This window comes from Urtica dioica, chromosome 11, assembly GCF_054948205.1.
Source record: "Urtica dioica subsp. dioica isolate 48M chromosome 11, U.dioica_male_clone48M_v1_H2, whole genome shotgun sequence".
Classification (NCBI taxonomy): domain Eukaryota; kingdom Viridiplantae; phylum Streptophyta; class Magnoliopsida; order Rosales; family Urticaceae; genus Urtica; species Urtica dioica.
In genome coordinates this window covers 14,582,189-14,592,898 of record NC_142766.1, presented here as the reverse complement: position 1 = coordinate 14,592,898, position 10,710 = coordinate 14,582,189, and the positions used below count along the sequence as shown (strand labels likewise).

At 42.1% G+C, this 10,710-nt stretch overlaps 2 protein-coding genes across 2 annotated transcripts; one reads left to right on the top strand and one right to left on the bottom strand.

Moving 5' to 3' along the window:
• The first annotated feature begins 4,041 nt into the window (after positions 1-4,041).
• Positions 4,042-5,390, top strand: LOC149381506 (Tetratricopeptide repeat (TPR)-like superfamily protein). The gene has a single exon (XM_089601036.1). The coding sequence runs from the start codon at positions 4,207-4,209 to the stop codon at positions 5,068-5,070; it is 864 nt and encodes a 287-aa protein (XP_089457162.1). The 5' UTR covers positions 4,042-4,206; the 3' UTR covers positions 5,071-5,390.
• Positions 5,391-6,045: 655 nt separating this feature from the next.
• On the bottom strand, positions 6,046-10,278 carry EMB1138 (DEAD box RNA helicase (RH3)). The gene is made up of 11 exons (XM_089630291.1): positions 9,600-10,278; positions 9,101-9,237; positions 8,576-8,990; positions 8,386-8,484; positions 8,088-8,312; positions 7,621-7,998; positions 7,369-7,512; positions 7,176-7,271; positions 6,753-7,075; positions 6,570-6,632; positions 6,046-6,488 (listed from the first exon to the last, which is right to left on the bottom strand). The coding sequence occupies exons 1-11, from the start codon at positions 10,050-10,052 to the stop codon at positions 6,410-6,412; spliced, it is 2,412 nt and encodes an 803-aa protein (XP_089486417.1). The 5' UTR covers positions 10,053-10,278; the 3' UTR covers positions 6,046-6,409.
• Between the last annotated feature and the right edge of the window lie 432 nt (positions 10,279-10,710).

The following is a 10,710-nucleotide window of genomic DNA, read 5'->3' as shown; positions in this document are numbered from 1 at the left end:
CTTCCTTAGACAAAATCTGACTACATATGAGTGAAGTTCAACACATCTTTAATAATATATGCATTACTTGTTTGTTAATAGAAACTAAATACTGTTTGTCAACTAATCACGATTAAGAGCTATGTTGTGATTATAAACTTTAACTGAACTCATACGAGAAAACTTGAAAACTAAGGATGACTATATTTCTTTCTTGTCAATATTATAATTTAGAAAATACTTTTGAATTACAAAATCGAACTAATAACACCAACAACCCAAAACGAGGAAAAAAAACATCATCAAATTATGAAACTCATCAACATAATTTATGAATCATCATCAAATTCAAATCAGTCAATCCTAAATTTGGGTTTGTAGCTCAGAAGACAAAAATGCTAACTAGCTAGAACATCAAAAACCCTAAAAAAAATAAATAATTGGCTGTATAACCATCTTAAACACTAGCGATTTGGTTTTAGTCAACCTTTCGTTAATTTCCTGTAAATAGCCATATTGCTTACGTGACAGCTTATTAACTGAATTAGTTTTACATTTTTGCCCTTACGCTATTTTAATTAGGCAATTTTTTTTTTAAATTTCGAATCAAATATTGAAACCGAATAGGGAATTTTTCAAATTTGAATTTTCCAGCAGATTTTGAAAGTTCTCAACCCATTTATTGTTTATGTATTTTGAAGTTTTCAGTGTTGACTTTAGGTAATTAGTTTCTATTTTCCTGGCAATTCATTATGGATAAAATCTATAAATATATTATTCATTTATTGATATTATTTTGTCTTTCATATATTCATAATTTCCAGAATTTTCGTGCCCAAAATATTTCCAGAATTTTTTTCAGTTTATTTACACGAATATATTGTAAATATTCTTTGTATTTACAGTGAACATACTGTAAATATGCTTTGTATTTACAATGAATATACTGTAAATATGCTTCGTATTTACACGAATATACTGTAAATATGTTTTCTATTTACACGAACATACTATTAATGTTTTCTTTGGACGCAGATCGCGGAGATGAGGACGAAGTGAGAGGCGCCGGAGTTTTTCCCGGCGAGGCTGTTCTTCGTGGTGTGAAAGGACAAAACTGAAAGAAAATAAAGAGAAAAATGTTTATTTATAAATTTGGAAGATAAGCATTACCATTGCCACGTCATCAATGTACTAGAGACTTCATCTCCTTCATTGAGTAATACCCTTGCCGAGTCCTTCATACGCACGCGAACCAGGAGAAAAAAAAAAGAGAAGGAAGGAAGAAAGAAAAGAAAAGAAAGTAGAAGAAGAAGAAGAAGAAGAAGAAGAAGAAGAAGAAGAAGAAACTCCAGAGAGAGAGAGAGAGAGAGAGAGAGAGAGAGAGAGAGAGAGAGAGAGAGAGAGAGAGAGAGAGAGAGAGAGAGAGAGAGAGAGAGAGAGTTTCAGCCGGAGAAAGAGCAAGAAAGAGAGCGAGAGGTGGAGTTAAGCGAGTCGACGGAGAGGCCGATGAGGGGCGAAGCTTTGCCGCCGCCGCGATGCGAGAAAGTTTCGCCGGAGAACGGGAACAGAAAAAAAGACCAGAGTTTATACAAAGGTAATAATCTTTAAATTCCTCCTCGTTTTGCCCGGATTTGAAAGGAATCACATGGCTACGGTTCTGGAATTAGGGTTTTGGATTTGTGAAATTGGGGCTTTTGTGAAATCCGGTTTGAATCTCTTGTTTTACGTATTGGTTTTCGATTTTATTTGATTTTACTAACCTGGGTTCGTCCAAATTGTTCTTCGTTGTCGTTGTGATTTTTCTTGACTGGGTTTTGATTTTGGCTGTAAATAAAGGGGTTGAATTTATGTTCGGTTCAAATTTGAGCAGTTGGTTTTGTTCGTTTTTTTTTTTGGGTTTTTTTTTTCTCTGAAAAAGCAGTAAATGCTTGCGGTTGCGTGTGAATGCAGAGATACGGTTATAATTACCTTCCTCGATTTTCGCTATCATTAATGACCAAATATGTGAGATGATTATCTTAATAACCGTGATCACAAAATTAGCGGGAATAACAAAGGGCAATCCCGTCCAATTTTGACTGTAAATAAATCTCAATGGCTATTTACCATTAATTAACTAAATGTGGGCTAAAAATAAATTGCTTATTTTCGGGAGGCCATTTAGCTTAATTACCCAAAAAAAAAAAGTCAACTCTCCTTTCGCCGAGGTAGACCATGGCGAAGATGACAAGGACAATGGAGGAACTTCGACCCAAAAGATGACACAGAGAGACGAGCAGCGTCGCGGCGGCAAGAGAGAACAATGCGACGGAAAAAAATAATGAAAGAAGAAGAAGAGCGAGAGAAATAGTATACTCATTTTCCCAACTAAAGGAGAGGTTATGAAAAGAAAAATAAACAAAAAAAGTCCCACATGGGAAGCGAATGAGAGTAATCGAGTAGTGAAGATGGTATATATAATTAAGGAGTGTGAGTGCTGAAGTTGGTCTCATCTTCACAGTGTCAACCAAGTTAGCTAGTTAGTTTGTTAGGATTAGATTACTTGAGCAGGAAGTAATCTGCGTGTAGAGTTAGTTTCTTGTAAGTTAGCTGCTACGGTTTATAAATAGCTAGTCAATGTAGCTTATACACTGAACATTTGGGAAACAAATTAACTAGAGAGAGGTGTGGGATTGGGAAACACTTTGAGATAAACTTGTAAGAGTTTTGGAAAAATTGACAAAGATCATATCTTTTGTATTTGTTGGCTGAACTTTTGTTCATTGATAGTGAATCGCCGGGTTGGCAGAGAGGCTATATTAGGCATTCATTGCTGAACCAAGATAAATCATCGTGTTCATCTTTTCTTGTGTTTTGTGTGTTTGATCGTCGGTTGCTTAAGATTCAAGAAAACCACTCTTTCCGCTTCAACAGTGAAGGTGAACGGTACTCACCTGAGCGGAATCAATCATATACTTTGCACTGATCTATCCACCAAAGAAATATGTTGTTCTACAGACGACTAGTTCAGTTAGATGACCGAGTGAGTTATTTGTAGAGTACAATCCAATTTAATCATAAAAATATATTAAATGATTGAATGTTTCAATGTATTTACATAAGGAGAGGCGCTTCTCTTTTTTTTTTTTTTTTTAAATATAACACAATAAAAATTAATTAATTTTTAAAATTTTGTCAAAATTATCAGATGTTGACATGTATTTTTCCATCCATTTTAATGTCTCAGGTAACAACAGAACAACGAAATACCAACATAAGATATTTTATCTGCAAAAAATTTAAACATTAATTATATAATTATTATAAGCAGTAAACATTAACTATTTTTATTGTCATTCTCTCTTAAAATAATTTATGTTTGTTAAAATAGTGTTGGAGTGAGCACTCATGAAGTTACTAGCGAATATAGTAGTTGTGGGTGTGGATTTTAACCCACCTAATTTAATTGGGCCTCGCGGTTAAGTAATTGACAAAGCCCAACAGGAAAGGCACAACCCGCCGTGCCGAGGTCAGAGTCCGACTCAGCCTTGGATGTCCAGCTCGCACATCTTGTTCGGTCCAAGCCCAGTTCGACCACGAAGCTGCCTCAGCTCCTCATCACGACCAAGTCAGCGCCTTCACACGTTCAACCCGGAAGACTCGATCAAGGCTCTATTTCTCCGCGAGATCGAGTACGCCCACTGCCAGCACGACGAGCGCGTCCTCCTCTAGGCCGACAACGTGTCTACAAAATCCACGGTGGAGATTAGCTTCGGTTTACTATAAATAGTCGATCAATAGAACAAAATAAGGCATGTTACTTTTATTATCTAATCGCTATTATTGTTATTCGAAATCAGAATTTTCATTACTTTTTACGTTGAGCTCGGCGTCACTGTTGTACTCCGAGCTCACCACCTTGTCAACCATATTCAGCTCGATTATTTCAATAAATATTTTCGTTATTTCATTTCTTTCTAAAGTTTATTTCATTTCTAATACAACGAATTCTTGAGATCCAATAAATATAAAATAAAACGACTACTACATAACAATAAGTTTCGTAATTGTTGAGGAATCGATTCCGACATCGTAGTCATAATATGAAACGGTCTTTCTTTCTTTATTTTCTGAAAGGAAGCAAGCCTTTACCGTTGCTTGAACTTTCTGGAAGACAAAACCTTTGAGCGACATATATCTAAGCCCCAAATCCTTTGTAAGCAAACTAAATTAGCTTTACTACACCAAATGTCCACCAAAAAGATAATAACGTCACACTCCAAGCTCCTCCTCCAAACCATTCTCAGGTCCGCCTCATCGCCGTCGTCGTCATTTTCACGTCTCACGCCAAACCCTCGTCGCACTCATGCCCACAGATTCCTCAGCTCATCCCAACAACCCAACAACAACAAAGTCAACTCCAAATTAGTCAACTTCTCCCCCTCAGACTCCGACTCCGACTCCGACAACGACAACAGAAAAAAACCCGACATCAAACCAAAGCTCCCACCACCTTGCGACCCATTCAGCAAGAAGCCCTTAGTTGAGGACCCAAAAGACCCGAAAGACCTGCAAGAGATCTTCCACAAGATGAGGACGGAGGGGCTTTTCGACAGCGCAGCGAAGATGTTCGACGGATTGTCAAAAGACGGTCTGACCCACGAAGCGCTGGCCCTCTTCGAAATCATCAAGGACGGCGGCGAAATGCCGGAGGTGGTGGCCCACACGGCGGTGCTGGAGGCCTACTCCGGGGCGGGGAAGCCCCGGGAGGCCCTGAGGGTGTTCCGGCGGATGCTGGGGTCGGGGGTGGCTCCAAACGCGTACACCTATTCGGTTCTGGTCAAAGGGCTGGCCTCGGAGGCCGGCTTCGGAGCAGAGGCCGGGAAGTTCGTGGCCGAGATGGCGGGAAAAGGGATGAGGCCCAACGCCGGCGTTTGTGTCGCGGCCGTGGAAGGGATGGTGCGAGACGGGAGGGACGGGGAGGCGAGGGAGATCGTGGAACGATTGCGGGCCCGCGGGTTCGGACCCCACGAGAAGGATGTTAGGGAGGTTTTGAAGGGGAAGAGAGGGCCTTTAGTTAGGGCTGTCATGAGTCTTCTTTTTGACAAGTAGTGGAGTTTATTTTTTTTTCTCGGGATTTTTGAGTTAGTTGATGTACTCCTTCGGGGTTTCGGACATGTTTTATTTTTATTTTTGGCTAGCTGCTATTAAGAAGACATGTTTTGAATGTAGAGGAGTGTGTTCTGTGAGTTGAGCAAGTGTTAGACTTTCCTTTGAAATACAGTTGTTTCTCTTTGATGCTCTTTCTTTGAAAGACAAGTAGTTGTTCCGCCTTGATGCTCTTTCTTGGAAGACAAGATAACCGACCTTTAAAACTCGAACAGCTATATCGTTATTGGAAACGTCTTTGGTTCTTTGATTCATTGCTGCATCATTTGTCGAAAAATATGAGTTCAGAAATTACAAGAGGAGCAGGATCCGAAACGGTAGCATTACAAGAGTAGGATATTCCTTCCGAAGAATTTGAACCAACGGTTACTAAGAATGCGGTTTAGAGGTGACCTCATTTCAACTTCAGATAACTCGCTGTAGGAACCAGAAAAACAACATATCTGACTCGAGAGAGAAAAAAAGAACTGAACTATTCCTGTTGTATCGCAATAGATACGAAAAACACCAAGATTTGCCTTATCGTGAAACTATACACAACAATAGCGACTGTTTCTTGCTTTGTAGGTTAGATGAAATAAATGGGGAAACTCGTCAAAGTTGGTGTGAATTTCACGGAAACTCTTGCTTAGACAGACTGAAAATCATCACACATGTAAGAGCGAATATCAAGGGAATCCATAAGACCCCCTCTCGTTTCGACGAATCCTCGAGATTGAGGCGCAGAAACCTACGAATGTCAATTCTAAGCGCCGTTGAACTCGACAACTCCGAGTCAGTAGTTACATGTTGAGAGACTAGACCGTTTCGAATGAGACCTGACACCTATAGAAGTTCCGAATGGTGTTTCCCATAAATTATAAAGAGCCACCCAATTGTAGTGGAATTATCTCCGTTATGCTTATATTTCCATGGGTAGATTTTGAAAGCCGACATAACTTTACCACTACAAACAATTCATTACATTACATCAAAGTGTCGTAAAAACAGAACAAAACTGTCATAGGAAGCTAGGAGGTAACAATAATAATAACTATGATGATTAAATTATTATCATGTAGTAGAATCCTATTAGACTATGGAGGAGCTTCTCTTGATTCACTAAAGCAAACACAACATGGAATGCTGTGTCTAAAACAACTAATGCCCAGCTCAGCAGTGTTTCAGACCCACAGGAGTCTGAAAAACAGGAAAACCCAAATGCACTTCGAAACGCCCGAGACTCTAGACTACTCCTTTTTTTCTCTCTCTCTCTCTCCGACTGGTCCGCGGTCTTTAACATTTAGTAGCCTCTCTTGTCGGGGCATTCAGACGCACGGTGCCCCGACTGGCCACAGTTGAAACACGACCCCCCGAAATCTCTGTCACCAAAATCAAATCAGAATTCGTCTGTAATTCGACGAAATAAAAAAAGAGGCGGATGGAAAAAAAAAACCCACTACCTATCGCGGGACATGTATGAAGACCTTCCCCCCGATGATGATCCACTGTCTACATTGTAACTTCTGCCACACCAAAAATATCAAACACGAAAAATCGCCACATTAGATTTCAACTCTCGTCTTTCCATATTATATAAGACAGAAAAAAAAATAATGAATAAAATAAAAAAAATAAAAAATTACCTCCTTTCGCGTGGCGCAGAATAAGACCTGCTTGGTCTATCGCCACCAGAGATCAGCCAGTCGTCGCTAGAACCACCACCTCCGGCTCGAGACCAGCTGTTCTGAGGTTTTCTGGCGCCGCCACTCCGGCCACCGCCCCAACCTCCTCCGTTGTCGTCACCGCCGCCCCAGCCACCTCTGCCTCCGCCGGAGCTCCTGAAGCCTCCGCGGTCCCTCGAGCCTCCGCCGTAACCACCGCCCCTTCGGCCGCCACCACCGCGTTCCCGGCCGGAGAATCGGCCGTACATGTCGTTGGCGGGACCGTCGTCTTGCAGAGCCGGAAGCTGCAAAACACAAACGAAACGGTGGATCTCCCGCTCAGTGTCTTTTTCACGATGCGTACGACAATTCTGATGATAAGCGTCTACAACTGAGGCAATTTACCTTGGTGACCTTGGTGATGGTGTTTCCAGGTGGCAGTTCCTTGGTCAACAACTCCTTTGCGATCTCCTCTGGAAGATCAAACACCGCTCCCTGAACCTGAGTTTATACATATCGGTTATTATAAGGATTAGAGAAACAATTATACGAACACATTGAAAAGCTATGAACAGCGTGGTATGTGTGAAATACAAACCCTGTCATCTGCGACTAAATGAACTTTTCCGAGCTCATCTGCAGCCGAAGTGTAAACGTCTGAGAGGAACCCAGTGACAGATCTGGCCGACAGGAATCCTCTCGCAAAGGCTGGGTCACGCGTAAATTGCAATGTAATCGAACCCTGCAAAAAAAAAAAAAAAAAAAAAAAAAAAAAAAAAAAAAACCCATGAAAAAAACTAGTACCAAATCGTAAATAAGTCACCGAAAAATACAAGACCACAAATGTTACCTGCTCGTGGGTGAGGAGGGAACGGGAAGAAGGTGGCCGGGAAAATCCGCTGAGCTGGGCTAACGCTGCGGCGAGAGCTTTAGGTCCTTGCTCGTCCAACATTTGCTGAGCGGTGGGAGTGAAGAACTTGATGGAGTCGGGATGAACGCCGTTGAGCGTGGACACGACTTGCTCAGCGGATGATTCCAACACCTCGTCGATGGACGGAGAGCTCACGAACTCGAACTTGCACCCGACATCACGCTCCAGGCTCCTCACCGTTCTCCTCTGGCTGTTTATGAACAGCAAGATCGTGGTTCCTTCTTTCCCCGCACGTCCCGTTCGCCCGGACCGATGCACAAATGTTTCGGGGTCGTTGGGGAGCTCGTAGTGTATGATCTGCGCGAGCGAGTGAAAACCAGGGTTTTTTTTAGGCAAAGAAAATGGGTGAGTAGATAACAAAAAGAAGGAATGTTCAAAGTGGTTACCAAGTCGACGTTGGGGATATCGAGCCCTCGAGCTGCGACATCGGTGGCGACAAGAACGGTGAACTTCCCTTGACGGAAAGCGTTCAGAGTTCTCTCCCTCTGGTGCTGCGATATGTCTCCGTGCAATGCCTCCGAAGCTATGCTGTTCGTTAACGCCATCGAAACTTCATCGGCGTCTCGTTTTGTCTTCGTAAAAACTATTGCCTTTCCACCTTTTGCATACACCTGCCAAAAAAAAAGGTAAAGAGTTCAGTACTTTGCAAATGAAAAACTCGGTATTATAGTGTCCTGTACTTACAGTTATGAGGTCACTCAGAATTGTTCGCTTCGAAGTCGCAGTTGTGGAAATGGCGTAAAGTTTAATTCCCTCTGCAAGCTTTTCGTCTTGGTCGCCAACCTTGAGAGCAGAGAATCAGAAACCGGATCAATACAAGTTATGACATAAAAGCTTACAACAAGCATTTATTCAAAAAAAAAAAAAAGAATACCAGATCGATAGTCAATGGATTGTCCAAGTACTTCCTCGCCAACTTCTTGATCCAAGTGGGCATAGTGGCGGAGAAGAGCAAACTCTGGCGAACGGTCGGAAGTTTCTGCAGGATCGTTTCCACGTCCTCTTCGAACCCGACAGCGAGCATCTGATCGGCTTCGTCGAGGACCAGAAACTGAACCTCGCCCAATTGGAGGCTTCCACCGTTTATCAAGTCGATGAGCCGACCGGGGGTTCCGACGACAACGTCGACTCCGCGGGAAAGGGAATTTTGTTGCGAGACGTACGAAACGCCTCCGTACACACACACGGTGCTCAGATGCGGAGCCGACTCTTGGATCTCCTTGTCCACTTGCTTCGCCAGCTCACGGGTCGGAGCAAGGACCAGAGCTCTGGGATACCGCCCTGAACGCCTGCGAAAATATAAAGTCGATGAATATTTGCTGGCCGAAAAAAATGAATAAACAAGAACTGTGAAATGGCCCGGATAAATTCATGTATATATATATATATATATATATACCTTCGAGGACCGTTCTTCTCGTCGTCTTCGGTGAGGCGCTTGATAATCGGGATCCCAAAGGCGAGAGTCTTCCCAGTTCCGGTCTTGGCACGAGCGATGAGGTCTCGGCCTTCTAGCGCTGGGACTAACACGGCTCTCTGAGTAATTGCAAGAAACAATAATGAATGAATATATCAAAATCGGTTACACTTTAATATTAGGGAACAAAACAAGCATAATACTTGAGAGAAACGAAACATTAGCACATATAATAATTATTGAGCTCACAGAAGCAATAGTGTGTCATACATTTTATTATAGCATAGAGGGAACGGAACACTGTACAACACATGAAGATTCAAACTTTAAGTGAGATAACAGGGAATACACATACACTCTCATACGAAGCATAGAACTCAAGAATTAACACTTAATTTAACGCTTCTACTCAAAACAAAGAGCAACTTAGAAAGATCGACGACTCTAAATAACACAAAATTGCAAAGAGAGAGACAAATACCTGAATAGGAAAAAGGTGGGTAATCCCTCGCTTCGCCAAGGCCTCGACGAGCTTGACAGGCAAACCCAGCTTCGTGAGAGCGAGCTCGTCCGACTCGGCCGAGTCCGACCCAGACTCAGCACCCTCGGTCTCGTAATCCCCGCCATCTTCGTCGTCGAACTCGTCGGAGAAGTCTCCGAGTCCCTGGAAAGCCTCCTCGCTCAGAACCGAGTTCGGCGTCGCAATGGCCGAGACGACCAACCCTCCTCCAACACCGCCACCACCGCCTCTGAACCCGCTCTTTCCATTGTTGTAGGCTCTGAGAACGCTGTTGAAGTGAGACTTCTCAGGGAACGGAAGCAGAGAAGACGGAGCCAAGGAAGACGACGAGGAAGGGTTTCCGTCGGCGACTCTCCTATAGGGCTCGATACTCGGCGCCTGGTAGATTGACGAGACTCCGATTATAGAAGCCATTGTTGGTTGTTAATGGTGGCTATATGTGTGAGCACACCAAGTGCTCGAAGAAATGAGTGAGAGGGAAATGAAGAGATAAGGCGTTGGGAGAGGGAGAGGGAAAGGGAAAGGGTTTTAAGGTTTTGGAAGGGGAAAAGGAAAAAGAGATATTGAGGCAGAACGAGTGAAGAAGGATAAGGCAAAATGTATGGCCTCTTAAACCTCCACGACCTCGTTCGCACAAATTTGTGTCATCGTATATATACACGAATTTATTGGCTTTGTTTCCGGGTCCTTTTCACTCTTTGGGTTTGACCCGGATAAGGAGTACTATATCGGGTCATTGATTTTCTTAAAAGTGTTCATTCTAGTATGTTTACTTTAAATTAAACGAGTGAAAAACATTTGTCATTTTTTTTTTGCGTTACACTTTATCAATACTTTAAAATATGTTTTTGTGAGAGCTAAACATATAGTTTATGGTTTCATTAGGAAAATAGCAACTTAAAGGTTTGATACTAAATAGCGTACGTTTGTATCAAATAGCATATGTTTCGTAAATATTAGGTACATGATCCCGTTTGGCATAACTTTGTTTTTAAAAAAAGTGTTTTTAGATTCAGTTTTTTAAAAAAACCGGTTTTTTTTTCAAAAACTGACAAGGTGTTTGGTAAACTGT